The 19,152-nt window shown below is 37.1% G+C and overlaps 1 protein-coding gene across 2 annotated transcripts; it reads right to left on the bottom strand.

The window, feature by feature from the left end:
- Window positions 1-128: 128 nt before the first annotated feature.
- On the bottom strand, window positions 129-18,845 carry LOC145451010 (uncharacterized). 2 transcript variants are annotated; one of them, XM_080329498.1, is made up of 15 exons: window positions 18,673-18,845; window positions 17,907-18,036; window positions 12,372-12,611; window positions 11,926-12,079; window positions 8,769-8,879; window positions 8,234-8,303; window positions 8,050-8,143; window positions 7,265-7,387; window positions 5,982-6,155; window positions 5,225-5,326; window positions 5,072-5,164; window positions 3,690-3,833; window positions 2,871-3,002; window positions 2,149-2,304; window positions 129-1,064 (listed from the first exon to the last, which is right to left on the bottom strand). In XM_080329498.1, exons 1-15 carry the CDS (start codon window positions 18,726-18,728, stop codon window positions 837-839), a joined length of 2,007 nt encoding a protein of 668 aa, XP_080185624.1. In that variant the 5' UTR covers window positions 18,729-18,845; the 3' UTR covers window positions 129-836. The 2 variants fall into 2 exon arrangements, with proteins under 2 accessions (XP_080185624.1, XP_080185625.1); XM_080329499.1 differs by lacking the exons at window positions 17,907-18,036; window positions 18,673-18,845 and adding an exon at window positions 14,657-15,976.
- Window positions 18,846-19,152: the final 307 nt, after the last annotated feature.

Raw genomic sequence — 19,152 nt, 5'->3', positions numbered from 1 at the left:
TTACTAAAGGCTAAGAACAACTGATCTCGGCTTTTTAACTGACTCTCACTCTCTGACAAAAGAATATGACTTGGTGACGCAATAATCCTCATATCTCGGTATGGAAGACTCAGATTCAGGCGAAAAGATCGTATTTGACGATGGTGTGTATTCAGTATAAGTTGCGTTTTCTAACATTACCAAGAAAATGTCTTTTATAATCTGCGAATATAATACTGCATTCTATAATGCCACGGAGCGCGTATAGAGCAAAACATTACGCTCTTAAGCTTCTGAAGAAAGATGCTCTCATAGTTTTTGAATATTGTTCAACGGGGATATATATAGAACTCCGGGATGGCAGACTGCGTTATTTTCATTATCGTGGACCGGACTCCGACCTCTACCTCGTAGTGATGTACAGGATCGGAATTATTCCTTATTGAATTGGATTGGGTCCAGATCCTGAAAAACCATGATCATCACCCCGTTATCTTTCGTACAGTTCTTATAAAATATATTCATATTGAAATCAAACAGAATATTTTTGGCTGATGTTGTACGATGTTCTTTTCATTTCTCTACTAGTTGCTGACGATTACCCTGACCCGTCCGAAAATCTTCAGGATTATTGCAATACAAATATAACATTCAACTGTGTACTGAGGTCCTATGTTTCCAAGAGTCTCTTGAAACAGCTTTTGAAATACGGGAGGGCCAGAAAATTTCTGAAATTGGGCGCTGGAGAAAAGAAAGGTTAAGAACCGCTGGTCTACACGATGCAACCCAAACAGCGTTGTCACACTGGCCGATAAATCATCTTCAATTTGAAATCAAAGTTTCACGAAATTGAAGTTTCATCCGAACTTAACGTTCGAATTATTGAGCTGCGCAGTCCTGGGCCCGCGTCCGATCGAAGTCACCAACGAAACGTGTTTGGCGCCTTCCAGGAAGGTGTCGTCTTTCTGCTTGACCTCCTGCCTGGCGGCTTCCGCGGCCCGCGCGTTGTTGCGAGACATTTGAATCGCGGCTTCTTTCAGCTGCTGATGCGTCTTGGCTCGGAAGTCTTTCGATGCAAGTAGTTCCTGACAGGCAATAAAAACAGACTAATTTTCAAAATGTGCAACTACATCTAGAACTAACGATCTTTCGAAATCCGCGACTAACTAAGACACAACCAATTAGAGTCAATTCTGAAGCCACTCATTCCCTTTTATTACATCAGAATCGGAGCGGAATTTCACAAGGACAGGATTTCCAGTATGGAGAATCATAAGTATTCTAACCCTAGTTTTGCCGAAAAGAAAACGAAAAATGTCCAGCAGAAGTGGAAGTTGTTTAAAATCGTAACCGCTTGAGTAAGTAGTGAAAGCAGGGAAATCCTACTTTAATGCTCCGAAAAGGCAGATAAAAAAGTAACGAAACTAACTATTTTTTGGTGATAAATAACTCCAACCCAGGGTTGTAACCAAGTCACAAGACTCCGAGTCACAAGTCAATCACTTTCATAGTTTGACTCGAGTCAAGTCGAGTCATTTTCAATTCACCATCGAGTCAAGTCCGAGTTCAAGTCATTGTGTTGACTGCTCAGTTTTTAGTTAAAGTCTTATTAAACCCAGTTTTTATAACTCTGTTCAGTGATATCGAATTCGACATTTTGTGCTGGTGACGTCATATTTTGTGTTACGATTGTTGATATACGCTGTTCTTTTGAATTCTGTACTAGTTGCTGACGATACGAATATACTATTCAATTGTATATCAAAGTTCTGTACCTCCAAGAAGCTGTTCTGATATCGAATGTTGCGCATTTATATTATACTCATTTTCCTCACTTTTAGCTGTTTCCGGTCGCATTTACAAGTACCAGTACCAATACACGAAATCCCAGTAGTGTGGTTACTTTACTATTCTTCGAAATTACAGTGAAATGTCGGTCTTGGCCATCTGAGTCTTGAGTCATATGACTTGGTTCGAGTCATGTGCAATGTCTCCAGTCAAAGTCGAGTCAATACACAGATTGAGTCTAGTCGAGTCATTTCCGTATTTTAAGAAAATGACTCGAGTCAAGTCGAGTCATCAGAAAATCGTAACTCGAGTAGAGTCATGACTCGAGTCATTACAACCCTGCTTCAACCGGACTCATCAAGTGCATAGAAGATACTTTACTTTTGCTTCCTCCAACGTTTTCTCCTCCTCTCGCTTGATCTCTTTCAACTTCCTCCTCTGCTCCTCTTGCTGCGTCTCCCTCCGGATCTGAGCTTTACGGGCCTTCTCCTGCACCATCTGCGTCTGCGCGGCATTGGCTCGTCGCAAGGCTTCTTTCTGAAATCGAAAAGTGTGCCGAAATCAGCGTTCAGGACTAGCCCCGGGTCGATTCGTGTATCATTGATAACGACAGAAATTTTTCTACTGCAATAACTTCGCTTCTAGTGGTTGGAATTGAGCCAAATTTGGTGTGCATCGTCTCTACTGACAGCCTAACAATTTTATGGGGTCAACAGAAAAATTTTGAATTTTTAATTTTTTAATGATAAATTCAAAACTGTCTACTGCAACAATCTTCTACTGCTTCTACTGGTTGGAATTGAGCCTAAGTTAGCGTGCAGCGTTTTTTTTAACCAACCTAACAATCTTATCATGTAGCCAGAGAAATCCGTAGATTTGTACTACATGTTTTCGTATGCTGCGATACAACTGTAGTTTTCATTGGAAAATAGTATCGGAACTATAATGTCCGTTCATAAATTCACTCTTAGTGGCAAGGAGTGTATCATTTCCGTACCGAAAAACCCATCTCTCACTACTAGACCCGAATTATTAGAATTACTACCCGATTCAGAATCGACTACACAAATCATTCTCTCTAGCCGGAAACTACATTCTCTCACTTTGTTCTCTGCGAGAGAGTGTAGTCGGTCGTCCGTTTCCTTCGTGATCTCGGCCTGTTTGATTTTTGTCTTGAAAACCATAATCTCTTCTTTCTGCGCTTGCAGACGTAACGTTTCGTCTCTTTCGCTCAGCTGAAAATTCACGACAAAACTCATTCCTGAAATATTTCATAAAAACCCAGACAACTGTTAATTAGAGCGAAAGATTTGTGAAAATGCTACAGAAGTGTACACTGTACAGTGTGAAAGAGCCAGTAGAAGCGGAGTTATGTGAGTTTTTCGATGATAATCCTCGGATTATCCTTGATCGGTGGATAATCCGCGATTTATCAACGAAAAACTCACATAACTCCGCTTCTACTGGTCGGAATTGACTCAAATTTGTTTTGCAACGTCTTTGAAGACAGCTCAACAATTTCATGGAGTTGACAGGAAAATTTGAATTTTTTTTTTTTTCAATTTTCCATAATAAATTAAAAATTTCAATTGGATGTGCGGAGTCCTATACTTGTTAAAATTGAACCAAATTTGCTGTGCGGCGTTTTTAAGGGAAACATGACAACTTAATCAGTGAATAGCTGGAATCCGAAAAAAAAAGTTAATTTTGAACAGCCCTACTGTACAGGCATTCGCCACTCTCTTGCTTATGAGAGCAATTGATTTGATATGAGCTGAACTCGATTTTTGTTGCATTTCAATCTAATTCGGAATTGGATTCGAGTTTCTGGTTTTTGAAAATTCAGTCATGGTAATCAAATTCGGAAAAAATCTATACGGCGACAATTCTACTTCTAATCTAATTTGGAAGAGCATCGATACCTTTTTCGCTCGTAAAATCTCGGCTTTTTCCAGTTTTTCGTTGATCAACCTTCGTTTCTTTTCCGCTTCCGCAATTTTCCTTCTTTCCAGCTCGTTCTCGATCTGTCGGAACTTTTCTCGCTGCGCTTTGTTCATGAATTTCAACTAAAACAATGAGGAATCGGTCACAAACAAAAAATTGGATATTACTACCCTTACATGTGATAGTAGATAACCAATAAATGCGATGAAAGAATGGGTGCAAAGGTTTTTAAATTTGAACTTGAGCATCTTCGAAAATAAAACATTCCTGTTCAAATTTGACTGGCTACCTGATGAAATTGATAATTGGCCTAAGAAACGCTGTACACAAATTTTGGCTTATTTCCAACCCGTAGAAGCAAAGTTATTAATGTTTAAAATTTAGGATTTCAAATCATAGTATTTACGGAGGGTTGATCGGCAAAATTTGAAAAAAAATATTTATTTTTATTGATTAAATCCAAAACTTTTTTCTTATACAGCAGCGCTTCTATAGGTTGAAATTCAGCCAAAATTGGTGTGCAGTGTTGTTTTAGGCAACTGAACAATTTTTTCAAGTAGCCAGTAAAATTTGAAAAGAAAATTTTATTTTCGAACAGCCCTAGTGAGCATAGGTAGTCTGACAAGTAGCTGTCATTAGTACTTATGTAGAAGTAGAAGTAACATTTTAAATTTACGCTCAATTACAAGTAGAAGTAGCAATTTCTGAGTCCTAGTTCAGCATGAAATTTTGAAAACTGTTAAGCAGAATTGAAATTAGTCTTAAAACATGACCGCTTTGGTCAGTCCTACTTGATTACTATTGATATGACTAGAGGCCAACACTTTTAAGATCCGTTTCGGCTGTTGGAGGTAAATTATATCAGCAATTTTCGTGACGTCACAAAGGGTTGTAATCAAGTCACAAGGCTCCGAGCCACAAGTCAATCTCACTTTTATAGTTTTGACTCGAGTCAAGTCGAGTCATTTTCAATTCACCACCGATGCAAGTCCGAGTCCAAGTCACCCAGCAGAGGGACGAGTCCGAGTCATGGTATTATGACTCGAGTCAGAGTCCAAGTCATTGTGTTGACTGCTCAGTTTCCATTTGAACCCTTGTTAAACCCACTTAATCCCAATAGTGTGGTTACTTTACTAGTCTTCGAAATTACAATGAAACGTCGGTCTTGCCGTCTGAGTCTCGGGTCATATGACTAGGTTTGAGTCATGCACAATGACTCGAGTCCAAGTCGAGTCAATATACAGATTGACTCGAGTCGAGTCATTTCCGTATTTTGAGAAAATGACTCGAGTCAAGTCGAGTTATTAGGATCAGCTCAAAAATCTGATATCAAAAACCTAATGTCTGCCATGAGACAAACCTTGTTCAAGACTGCCATCTCCTTCTCAAGTTTAACCCGTTGCGCTTTCTCCATTTTCATGTCCAATTCGCGCCCCGTCGCTTCCAAAAAAGCCTACAAAATCGAACTTATCGAGCCGATTCGGAAATAAGTGGAAAAAATAAATTACGCGACCTGTCTTTCTTTCTCCACGCTCTCTTTTGTCATTTCCTGAAGCTTTTTCTTTTGCGCGTCGGCTTTTCGTTTCTCTTCCATCATCATCTGCTGCTTGAGTGCCTGTCGGAAACAGAGTCACACAGCTGGAACATTTCCAGATTTTACACATTAGATTAGAATTGAAATGACAGCCACATCATTTTTCCAAATTAGATTAGATTTAGAATGAATGAATTCGCAAAAACTTGGAAATTTAATTAATTTCCCGATTAGAAAGAAACACTACAAAAATCAAATTCATTGCATATCAAATCAAAATTCATCATCAGTTTTTTCCAAATTAGATAGAATTAGAATTGCCGAATTCAGAAAAACTAGGAGATAGAAATTCCAAACCAGAAAGAAATACAACAAAAATAAAGGTCAGTTTTTTTTTAAATAAGATAAGAATTTGAATTACTGAATTCGCAAAAATGAAATTGATTTATTGAATGAAGTTCCGAATGAGAAAGAAATAGAAAATATCTGTACACCAAGATTGGTTCATTTCGCACGATACTGTTCTCCTGTAGCATTCACAGGAAAACCAAAAATTGGCCTGGAATTAGAATGAGTGCACGAAACATTTCACAAATTACATTAGAATTAGATTACCAGCATTTTGCTGTGATTTGTATAATTAGTCAACTATAATTATCTAGTTGTCCAGTGTCCGTGTCCAAGGCTGGTCTGAGATGTGTTTTGAATTGTGTGAAAAATCAATGTGTCAAGCGACCTGTTCCCTTTTTGTCCTTTCAATTTGCTTTTGCGATTCTTCGATGGACGAGAGCCTGGCTATCTCGTTTCTCTTTTCTTCTCTCACCCTCCGCTCCTCGTTCTCTCTTATCTTCTTCTCCCACTCCAGGTGGGACTGACGCAAGCTCCTCAGCTTCGCCAAGTATTCTTCGTGCTGATCGAATCACAAAAAGACGTCAAAAAACGTTTCAAATTTTACTGGGCGAACCATGTAGTTAGTAGGTTATTTAAAAAAACAGCACATCAAAAATTTGGCTCAATTCAAACCCGTAGGAGCTTTAAATCGGAGTAAAAAATTGTGGATTTGAAAAAAAAAAGTTATTGCAGTAGGAAATTCTATGTAAACAAGAAATAATGCTTATTTTCACGTTTATATCTTATAATTGCCTAGAATCAAGAGGTTGCGTGATACATTTGAAATGAATTTGACACCATTTCATTTGAAAGAGATAAATTTGATTAAAAGAGAGATTGAATAGTATATTCATATTGAAATGAACCCAAATATTTTCGACTGACACTCGTCAGGGGTAATCGTCAGCAACTAGTAGAGAATTGGAAAGAACATCGTATATATTATCGAGACGACAGATTTCGCGTCTTCGGAAGGGCCCGTTCGCACCTTCATTTGTGTGCCTTGGAGTCGACATTTCTCAAAATACACCAGCCAAGACTGTGCCGACAAAAAGAGTTTGTGTATCATCTAAAAATAGTACATTGAACGCTCTCGTATTTGACATTTCATGCTGGTGACGTCATATTTTGGCTACGAATGTTGATATAAAATGTTTTTTTGAATTCTTTACTAGTTGCTGACGATTAACCCTGATGAGTGTCAGCCGAAAATATTCAGGTTCATATCAATATGAAAATACTATTCAATTGTATATTGAAGTTCTGCACCGCCAAGAAGCTGTTTAAAAGAAAGATTAATAGCAACATTGGGAGTAGTTATTTCACACAAAAAAAACTAAAACAGTACAAAAAACCAGCGCCAAGATTCCAAAAATTGTTCGTTAATGGATGTGCCCCTACATTAAATATAGATTTCTAGCTGTGATATCATTGTGTTATGATTTGTAGTTGCAAGCATTTTAATAATGGATGTGTCTTTTTGGCACTGTTTTACTTACTTTTCATTTCTTCGTTATTATCATTTTTTGGCAATTATTATTATTTGACACTGTTTTAGTCATTTTTAACATCCTTCACATAAAATTTAAAAAAAAGTTAATTTTGAATAACACAAATGAGCAGCTTCACTTTTTTACTATCTTCTTGTTTCTTCTTTTCTTCCAACTCTCTCCTCTTCTCGATCGCTCGGAGAGCCTGGTTCTCCTTCGTTCTCCTTTTTTCCTTCATCAGCTCCACCATTTTGTCGTCTCTCTAATAAAATTCCAGTTCATTGAATACCATCGTTTTTGGCACAATGATTCGCGGACTCAAATCCAAATCGAGCATTAATAACTCGAGTCACGATTTTTTGGTGACACGACTTGACTCGACTTAATTTTTGACGCGTAAAATGACTCGACTCGACTTAATTTTTGTGCTGAATCGACTTGTACTCGAGTCATTACGCATGACGCGAGACTAGGACGAACAAGACAGACATTTCATGATAACTTCCGGGAATAATAAAGTTACCGTATTATTGGTATTTCGTCTATCAGTATTGATGTTCGCAGAATTTGTCCAAAATCTGTGTAAAGTGAGGAAAATATTATTTTATGAATGCGAGTCATTCTATATCACTCGAGTAGAGTCGAAAAAAGTGGATTGAGCCGGATTGAACACAAAACTGGAGCAGTGAAAACAGTGATTTTGACTCGGACTCGAGTCACAACACGATGACTTGGACTCGGATTTGACTCGGTGGTGAATTGAAAATGACTCGGTTCGACTCGAGTCAAAACCATAAAAGTGAGATTGACTTGCGACTCGGAACCTTGCGACGTGGTTACAACCCTGTTGAAGCCTAATACATCAAATCACTCAGGTACTCGATTTTGCTCAGCCCTATTTATGACGTCAAAATCCCCGCTCACTTGCTGTCTGGGTGTGGATTGGCCGCTCATGAATTTCGAGTCCGCATATTTCAAGGACGAGGCAAGCTCAAGGTCTGTGTTTGTGTGTTTTCTTCTGTAAATAAAACACAAGGGAGGGTTCATATCTCACCGATTTTCGGCGCTATTTTTAATATTTTAATTTTTTTAAATTGCAATAATTCACCGTCGAACTTCCAAACTGCGGCTTCTTCTCCTGTCTTGATACGTCGAGGTTTTGTAGGTCGGAGTCGAATCTGGATTAGAAAGATATCAGTCTCCAAACCTGATCTGCTTTAAAAATGACTTTCCAAGGAAACGCAATAAGTTACTCGAAGAGATCAGAGTTGGTCAAGAAAAAAATTTGCACCTTTTCCAGATTAGATGAGAATTAGGATGACTGAATTTGCAAATGCTTTAAAATTTAATTCAATTCCTAATTAGAACGAATTACAACTAATATCAAGTTCACTTCAAACCACAGCTGATTCTCACAATCACAAGAATGGCAATGTCTGTACAGCAACTTGGCTCATTTCGCACTATACAGATCTACTGTAGCATTTTCGGGAAAACCAGAAATTAAATTAGAATTAGAATGACAGTATACAAAGACTCCATGAATTAAATTAGAATTGAGTTACTGTTATTTCGGTCTAACCAGTCTAATTAGACCACTAGATAATTGTGTCTGATCTCAGCACTGCGTTGAAGTGATTCACCTCCATTAAGCGGCATTCTTCCTCTGGTGTCGTGATATTTTGCGCGTAAAGCTCCCGATTGCGAAGGGATTGGCGAGGTAGAAATCATGTACGGCTCATCGTCATCATCGACTGTAGAACAGCAAAATGTGGCAGACTGTATTCCTCAGCAAGTAAACATATGAACAGGAACAATATTTATCGATCTAGCTTTGCCAATTTACATCAATCCTTATTGCACATCCCGCAACTAGGGTTATGCACAATGATTTGAATACTCAAATCCGAACCGAGCATTAGTAATGAGAGATGATTTTTTTCCAGTAAACAAATTATACACCCTGTTCCACTAAAAGTTTCAACCGACTGGCACAGGCAGGTTTTTCCGAAAAATTTTGCTTCACTTTTCAAAACTGTAAAACACAACCTCAATAGAATGCGAAACCACTAAGTGATATATCATTGGATTCAGAATATCAAAGCCTAACCAACTACGCCATGATGCGAGACGAAATCAGGGCAACCGTACCTGTTTATAATCAAAAAGACGAGATAACCTTGTTGTGAAAATGGACAAGTTTTGGTTACTTCCTTATAGAGTCCACAACGTAAACCTAGTGGTAGTAAGTTCGTGCTGTTCACTGCGTACAGAGATGTCTTCTTTCAAACAAGCCATGAGTGACAGCTTTTGCTCTGAAACTAATTCTATCGATACCATCAAAGTACAGCAGAGCGTTTTGCCGTAAACACGCAGCCCGACCCTCTCGTCCCGTTGAGGTGTCGTTTTAGTTTTGAAAAGTGAAGCAAATGTTTCAAGAAATAACCGCCGGTGCCGTACAATTGGACAGAGCATTCATATTGAACTAAACCCGAACATTTTCGGCAGACACTGTTCAGGGATAATATTCAGAAATTAGTAAAAAGTATTCGATAATATCAGGGTTGTAACCAAGTCACATGGTTCCGAGTCACGAGTCAATCTGACTTTTGTGGTTTTGACTCGAGTCGAGTCGAGTCATTTTCAATTCATCACCGACTCGAGTCCGAGTCCAAGTCACCGTTTTAAGGGTCAAGTCCGAGTCATAGTGTTATGACTCGAGTCGAGTCCAAGTCACAGTATTGAAGTCATGTTCAACTTATGTTTTCAATCCTGCTTGGGTGATATCGAATTCCTTGCTTGCCAAACATGCTTATTTTGTCCCTATCATAGTCTTGGCACATGTTTATTAAGGCAGATAACGGACAGTTCCTGGCCTCATTTACCGATGCTACAGATAGACGAGACAGGCTGCCAATACGATAACTTTACTAATCTTAGAACTTCAAATCCAATATCTGTCAGTCTGATATATCACAAATGCAAGCAATCAGTTTATATTACTAGCACATCGACGACCGCTCACAAATAGCTTATAGATAATTAACGAATTCACGTCTACATACTATCTGATAGAGAACCTACGAATTCACGTCTAGATACAAGCTGGTAGAGAATCAACAAATAAACGTTTATGTAGAGGTGCGGTTTTGCTTTCACATTAAATCAGGTGGTTGACCAGAAAAATGTCAACTTTCCTGCTCAGCTCCCGAAGTAGTCGTCGGAGCGTTACTTTAGTGCTGATTTACTGTTATCTTAGTCGAATTTTCCCTACATTTACCAAAAATTCTCAAAAATCAGGGCAGAATCTTAAAAAGGAGACTTCTTAAAATTGTTAGATTATCTGAAAGAACTTAAATTTGGCTCAATTCCAACCAGTAGAAAGCAATGCTAAGAGAAAATATCTTGAATTAATTACAAAGAGACTTTCGAATTTTACCGGCTACCTCATGATATTGTTAGATTGTGTAAAAGTATGATTCATAGCAAATTTGACTCAATTCCAACTAGAAGAAGCGAAGTTATTAGAGTGGAATATTTTGAATATGAAAAATAGTCGACTTACTACTAATATGTAATTATATTATATGAATTCATTTCTCACTAAAAATACTCCATGTATTTTCAAATCCAATATTTTCTCCTCTCATATCATTGATTCCACTATTTAAAATTAAGCCAGATTCAGTGTTCTTTTTATGCAACGTAACAATTTTATCAAGTAGCCACCATGTAGAATAAAAAAGAAGTTATTTTTGATCGGCCCTATTGTACAAACATCACACAACATTAGCCATTCATTATTACTCACGTGCACAATGCACATATCTAACAAAACGTCATATGGACGGAGGGTATTGTGTGTTTATACAGACAGCAGATCAAATCAATGAGTTACACTTGAAAAATACTAAAGTGGAAAGGAGATTCTCATATATGTTGAGGCGGCATGGCCTTAGAATAATCCACATCCACTGGATACACGTTCCACTGGTGCATTAGATGCAGGAATTGAAAAGCAATTTTGAACCACACTGAAGAGCATTAGATACTCATCCATTCTAGTCGCCCAAAAATACAAAGAATCATCGCCTTCAAATCTACACATGAGCTTATCAGTCTCTTCCAAGTAGGCTACTTGACCATCTGAGTCATTTCATTGGCTCTAATTGGACTTTGCTTCGATTGTTTGCTTGTATAATTGAAAAGTCTTGAGTACTATTACCTCTTCACCACGGGATTATTTTGTACAATGCATTGCTTTTTGCTACTATGTACCATTGTCTATTGTTTTTACGGCGGCATATCTGATATCAGACGAGTGCAACGAAAGCAGTGGTGACAAATAGCGATGTCGACAGAATTCGTCACATGCATTGATCTAACCATTGTAATTCCCAAATTTCTTCACCTTCAAGTCATATAAAATAAGCCGAGTCAATGACTTGAGTCGAGTCATGCGTAATGACTCGAGTACAAGTCGAGTCAATCCAAATATTGACTCGAGTCGAGTCGAGTCATTTTCCTATTTTAAGAAAATGACTCGAGTCAAGTCGAGTCACAAAAAAATCGTGACTCGAGTCTGACTCGAGTCGAGTCATGACTCGAGTCATTACAACCCTGGATAATATTGTTGATATACAATGTTCTTTCCAATTCTCTACTAGTTTCAGTCGATCATCCTTGAAGAGTGTCAGCCGAAAATATTCGGGTTTATTTCGATATGAATATATCGTTTAATTTCAAAGGGGTGCGAACAGTGAAAGAGGCTGAAAGGCGAAACCAATTGGTCGCACATACCGGTTGAATTTGACATTGGCCTCGACCTCGATTTTACGAAAGCACCCTTGCCAGGATTTGTGTGAAGTCCAAATTTTCTACGAGAATCGGAGGGTTTGCATATTTTCTTGCTGCCATCTATTTCAACTCGCGACTTGCCTTCCGACGATGGCTTCTACAACAGATGAGCAAGAATACAAAACTGAATCAACACACAAAGTTTACTAGTAATTACAGTACACTCCTAAATCTACAGCTTTAGTTTCAGACTTGTAAAAACTGCTGGATTTTCAAAATGCGAAACCAGAACTAGAACTACAGTACTCACTTTTCAAAAACAGCAACTAGAGCAACTAAAAGAACAATAGTTAGTTGACCATCAACTATATTGTTTGTACATAATGTACAAGTCTGTACACTGCATTACTGCTGTGAATTTTGGTCATAAATAATATCATTTATCATACATCACTTGTTGGGTTGTTATTTTCATCTTCTTTACCAGCTTGAGGTTTTTTATGCGTAGTTGAATCTAAATTCCTCGGAGAAAACACGGACTCTGTTTTGATCGAAACGGAATTGATTTTTTTCTTTGGGGAACTCTTTCCGTTTTTCTCAATTTTATTTTCCATAATTATCGTTTGGCGCATTTCTTTACATCTTTGCACGAGTTCGACTCTTTTTTCTTCGTGGTTGTCACGGAAAACCTTTGAAAAAATGAAATTTACTGACAACACATAACCTAAATTTCCACAGGAACAATGTGCAGTGTCCGTAAAACAAATACCAGATCAACTTGACTAGGACTCTGTAGTCCGTACCAAGGTCGTAATGACTCGACTAGAGTAGAAATTTTTATCGACTCGACTTGACTCGAGCCACTTTGGAAAATGACTCGACTTGAGTCATTTTGAGTATTGACTCGACCTGTACTCAAGTCATTGTGAAAGACTCGTGAAGAAGTATGACTCGAGACAAATCAGGCCAGAAACTGTCTTTTATCTGTTTGAATAAGCCTGTTATGAGCTGATTAAAGTAGTCGCTGTTGATACTCAAGTAGAAGTAGAAGTATTAACGTATATTCGCACACAAGTAGGCCTGGGCCACAAGTAGAAGTAGCAGTTTCCAAGTAAGTAACAAAAGTATATATTCTAGGCCTGGTTTTGCCTAGAAAACTGATAACTATGAAGTAGAAGTAGCTTGAAATCAAAACCATTCAAGTAGTTCCAGCAGGCAAATCTACATGAGTACTTTGACAAAGACCTAGAAACTCCTACTTTCGTGCTTCTAAACTTGAATTTTCTCAGATTTAAGTCAGTATGATCTGGAGCAAAATCAATCAGGGAGAATCATACTTCAGCACAAAAATTATTAACATTCAAATATTTTTGTTGCATCAGCGTACCTAACTATTCCAGATATATTTAGGCCTATCTACCGATACACGACTTAGCACAGCTGTACTATCGTAATATGCTTGCATTATTGAAATAGCATAAAACCGACTAGACTCCCATCGATATTTATCTGTACATAATATTGATTTCATTTTGTCGAGAGGGGAAAAATCAATGCATAATTCACCATGCAACTAATCTATTGCTCAAGGATTGACAAATCATAATCAATAATAGTTTATTACTGTCATACAGCTATGTGTGGAATAAACTGTTCACCACAATTCTTATAATTAGTATTCAATGCAGACTTGGACAACTGGATAATTATAGTTGTCTAATCGGATAAATTAGGGTGAAATGCCGGTAATCTGATCCTAATCTAATTTGTGAAATATTCCTATGCTCGAATTGTAATACTAATCGAATTTCTGGTTTTCCTGAAAATGCTACAGTAGAATTGTATAGCGCAAAATAAGACAAGCTTGGTGTGCGGACATTTTCCATTCTCATTCTTATGGGAATCAACTCTGGTTTGACATGAAGTGAACTTGATTTTTGTCGTATATTTTTCTAATCCGGCATTCAATACAATTTCTAGGTTTCTGCGATATCAGTAATTTTAATTCTAATTTAATTTTGAAAAAACTGTGTAGCTATAATTCTAATTTAATTTGAAGAAACTAGCTATCATTCTAATTGGAATCTAATTTGAAAAATTGTGTAGCTATAATTCTATTTCTAATTTAATTTGAATAAACTAGCTATCATTCTAATTGGAATCTAATTTGAGAAATTGTGTAGCTATAATTCTAATTTGAAGAAACTAGCTATCATTCTAATTGTAATCTAATTTGAAAAACTGTGTAGCTATCATTCTGATTCTAATTTGAAGAAACTAGCTATCATTCTAATTGGAATCTAATTTGAAAAATTGTGTAGCTATAATTCTAATTCTAATTTAATTTGAATAAACTAGCTATCATTCTAATTGGAATCTAATTTGAGAAATTGTGTAGCTATAATTCTAATTTGAAGAAACTAGCTATCATTCCAATTGTAATCTAATTTGAAAAATTGTGTAGCTATGATTCTAATCATAATTTAATTTTGAAGAATGTATGTATAGCTAATAGCTATCATTCTAATTCTTTTCTAATTTTGAAAAACAAAGTAGCTATAATTCTAATCTAATTTGGTGAAAAAATATGTAGCTATAATTCTAATTGTAATCTAATTAGGAAAAGCTTGGGATCTGTTATTCTTGTTGTCTAGCTCTTGTGGCTGGGTGGTTGAAAGAAAATTCCAGACCCATAGCATTATAACAGTCCAGTGACAAAATCAATTTTACTCACCTTGTGAGACCCTAAACTCTGCTTCACTGCATTATCTTTACGACTCCTAATTTGTATCATTTCGCACAATTCGTCAACTAGCTAAATTTGTCGTTTATAAGCTCATAGGATTCAACCGCATAGCCCGACTGACTGTGGGATACTAACAAATCATTAGACATATGCTGTGATAATATACTGAAGGACAATAATCCCTATTATCACACAGGTAACTTCGTGCTATCATTTAAAGAGTGGCTTTTAACCCTTTGATACCGCACTGTATGGCTACTCAACTATGTACAGAAAAGGTTCAGTTAGAAAAGTTCAAAATTTGCTGAAGTCGGTTACAACTCTCGTTTAAATAATTAACAGTCATACAAATGTATAATGTATAACTATATACAAAGTCAGGTAGAGAGGAATTAGCAAAAGTAATACGGTACTGTAATCCAAATGTATTTATTGTTCTGTTAGTCACAGCTAGTGGGGGAATTGGCATTTTAATATCCTGCTAGCTCTTCAAATCATGGTTTTTAAGTAGTGAGAGCGAGTCGAATGCAGTGTTGAAGGTTTTCACTTGTGATATAGATGTAAAATTTATTCTTTATCAAGTTCCTGAAACGGACAAGGTCTAGATTCGGACCGCAGCCCTCCAATTGAGTAACCCGGCCAGCCTGTGAATCACAGTCTAAGAGCCAAGTTCCAATCAGATTTAGATAATTAGATAATTCTAATTGTCTAATTAGTCTATTTGTATCAAAATTCCGGTAATCTGATTCTAATCTAATTTGCGAAATCTTTCTTTGCCCTAATTCCAATTCTAATCTAATTTCTGGTTTCCTGTAAATCCTACAGGAGAACTGTATTTGTATACAATGTAAAGTGAGCAACGAGCCAAACTTGCTGTACAGGCATTTGCCATTATCATGCTCGTGGGAAGGAACGATGATTTGATATGAACGGAACTTAATTTAATGTCCAAGTTTGCGAGAATTCTGTAATTTTAATTCTAATCTAATTTGAAAAAGTTGAAAATTTTCTAATTGTTCATGTCTAGTTCCAATTTCTAGAATGACATCATATTGAAGATATCAAATCATGGGCTGTTGCACAAATCTCAGCAATATTTCTGTTCCTTCTGGGCTCCTCTTTATATACGTAATTCCTCGTGCGTAATGGGTTATGGCACTTGATGATGGATATTTATAAGTGAAATTTTGTTGTTAATTCAATACTACAAAGGTTTATTTGTACATGTATTCAACTGTACACTTCACAAAACAAACACTACTCTGCCTCTATATATCAGTCTTCAACATGAAAGTAGGCATAGAAACTGTTACGGCTTGTTAAAATGGGGATTCCCTTACAAACTACACTCTTAGGGTAGGAATGCGTCGTTCCTTTTCATCAATTGTTGTTTTATGTTATCCCTTATTTCTTTCCATCCAGTGTGCATGCCTACTCCAAGTTGTTTCGACACCTTCCTATCTTTTCATTGTATCGCAGTCTTGTGGTGTTTTGAGACGATGAAATTATTAGCAAAACTGACTATAGTTTATTTTTAATAAAAAATTTCAACAATCTGAAGGACATGTTGTGTTTTATGCATTTGAAAATTGTGGTAATGCAATAATAAAAATTGACTTGAACTATGTTTTACTATCATAGGAATATAATATAATAATATGCGTCACTGGCGTTCGTTATTGATGAGAGTTAGTCGAACAGTTTTTACTGAATAAATTAACGATATCAACAATTTTTTTCTTGTAATTGTGAAGTGCTATACCATGAATGGCTTGTTTACAAACACTATTGCACTGCAATTACTTTAATAGAGAGCACAAGGAAATTTCATAATCAAGTTTTGGAAAACAAAACAGACCTGCTATAAGCCCAGGCCTGAGCAAGCTGAAAACCAGGGTTGTAACCAAGTCACAAGGTCCCGAACCGTCACAAGTCAATTTGACTTTCATAGAACTTTTTGACTCGAGTCAAGTTGAGTCAGTTTCAATTCAACACCGAGCCAAGTCCGAGACCAAGTCGGGGTTCAAAGGTTCAAGTTCAAGTCACAGTGTCGACTCGGGTTCAATTCTTTCAACTCAGTTTTTTTACTTTTTGACTCTGTTTCCGTGATATTGAATGCCTCACATTCCTAATATACTAATTTCTCCCCACTTCAACACTTCAGGCCTTATTTTACAAAAACCAGTACTGATAGAAGAAATACCAACAATGTGGTACCGTAATTTTCCATGTATAATGCGCAAAATTTTCACGATTTTTTGCCCTAAAATCGGGGGGTGCGTATTATACATGGGAACAACGCGATTGAAAAAATCTCCCTCGATAAAAAACTTGAAATCACACCTTTCTTCATGTTTGTTTCCAATCGCGCATCACCTCTAGCCATCGTGCCCATAATTCGTATTATAGAGTGTAACACGCTGCCAAATACAGAAGCGTGTTGCCAATTAACGGAAAGCGTGTTGCCAATTAACTAGAATCGTCTGCAAAGCACGCGATCTCTTGCTGAGTTAGTTCGCCGTTTGTACACGAGCGAAATTAGGTCGCTGATTGCTACAAGCATGCGCGGCAATCCTTGCTAATTCATCGCGTCTACGTCTAGGTCGACAATCGCATACGCAAGAGGCCATGTGCACAAGATATAATCGCTTGCGTAATCAGTCGCATCTCCAACAGGACTGGTGCGCCCGACATAACCGTTGGCTTGAGCAATCACATCTGTAATTGTAATAGGCCTCGTGCGCAAGATGTCGTGTGTCGCTAGCCTGAACTGTCGCGTCGCCGGCCTCGCAGGCCTTGGCTATTATCTACTCTCGTTTAGAGACAATGCACTTATTGTATTATGATTAGCGATGGTTATGTCATGATTGTTGAACAGTGACATCGCAAAACAGACAACATCATATATTAAAACACAGTTATTCATGTACTGCGAATGCAGGGTGCGTACTATACACGGGTACAGGCTTTTTCACAGAAATTACATGCTATTTTAAGGGTGCGTATTATACATGGGGGCGTACTATACTTGGAAAATTAAGGTAGCTTACTAGTCTATGAAGTTACAATGAAATGCATGTCTTGGCTGTCCGAGTCCGATCCTACAAGTCAAGTCAATACACAAATTGACTCGAATCAAGTCGAGTCATTTTCCATATTTTACAAAATGACTCAGGTCATTACAACCCTGCTGAAAACGCACCCCCTGCCAAGCAGAACAATTCTAATCCTGAAATACCTGAAGAAGTGTCAACGGCTTCCCTGGGTTTTCTTCAATGAAATCATCGATTGGTTTTGGTAGCAGCTGTATTGGTCGTATTTTCATCCTTGCACAAGCTTCTAACGACCTTGGGCTGGTTAGAACATATCTAGGAAACAAGATTTGATTGACAATGACATGATGCAGATCCAACAAAGACTTCAGTCTATCAGAAGGAATGTATTTGTATGCAGTCAATTACAAATTACAGCAATAGTAGCCTACATCAATATACAATAATTTATAAACATTATATATAGACTGCAATTGAATAAGATATTCATATCGAAATGTAAATGTACAGTATATTTTCAGCTGACGCTCATCAGGGGTAATCGTCAGCAACTAGTAAAGTATAGAATTGAAGAGAACATTGTATCACCAAATACGATGTCACTAATTACTGAAATTTCCATGCCAATGACATCACAATTGGTGATATAAAACATTGCCAACGATTACCCCTGACGAGTGTTACCCGAAAATATTAAGGTATATTTCAAAATGGATATATTATTCAATTGTAAACTGTTGTTCTCTACAAGACTCTCTTCAATTATAGATTACATACATCGAGTTCATATCAATGACACTAGAGGAATTATATAAATAAATATCATATAAATAATTATTTGAAAATATGAGCAATTATACTTATACATTTTACAATTACTTATAATATATAAAATTATAATAGAATGAAGTACGGTATCATTGAGAGGAATTTTTCCCACATGTAGCTTACCGTGAGCCATCTGCCTCCGGTGAATCAAAGTTGCTCAGGTCCAAAACTAGATCCATGTTGCCTTTTCATTCAAATACAATCCGTTGAAGTTTATTATCACCGCCTACATCTAGGTCTGTCAATCTTATGATGCCATTCACTGAAAGACTAAAGACATAATGCCAATTGAAACCATCTCACAATTTTGAAAACATACATTCAAAGTCTTATATTCAACAGTATAGTTAGAGGTGTGATACATATCAACATATCAATACTCCTTACCCTGAACGAAATAAATCTCAATCTGTAAAAGTATTCTCACTGAGAACGCCCCTCAAGTGGTTGAAAGGTGCTTCATATTTCGCAAAAGCATTTGAGAGACTCGAGAGAACAATAGCTCAAGTATGCCTCGAGTTTTGGGACTATATTACCCACGTGTCAAGATTCATCAATAATACCGAGAGGTCATGTGCTTTTGTGTTTACATCAAAAAAGTTT

The sequence above is a fragment of the Botryllus schlosseri genome, chromosome 11 (assembly GCF_051294905.1).
Source record: "Botryllus schlosseri isolate E-star chromosome 11, Bs_hap1, whole genome shotgun sequence".
Taxonomy (NCBI): Eukaryota; Metazoa; Chordata; class Ascidiacea; order Stolidobranchia; family Styelidae; genus Botryllus; species Botryllus schlosseri.
The sequence above is the reverse complement of the archived record's forward strand: the minus strand, read 5'-3'. Positions and strand labels throughout refer to the sequence as shown.

Coding starts and splice junctions, on each gene's coding strand:
- LOC145451010 (XM_080329498.1), bottom strand. CDS start 18,728: ATGGATCTAGTTTTGGACCTGAGCAACTTTGATTCACCGGAGGCAGAT. Junction 18,037..18,672: donor CCGGAGGCAGATGGCTCACG/GTAAGCTACATG, acceptor CTTGTTTCCTAG/ATATGTTCTAACCAGCCCAA. Junction 3,834..5,071: donor AGATGGCAGTCTTGAACAAG/GTTTGTCTCATG, acceptor TCATTGTTTTAG/TTGAAATTCATGAACAAAGC.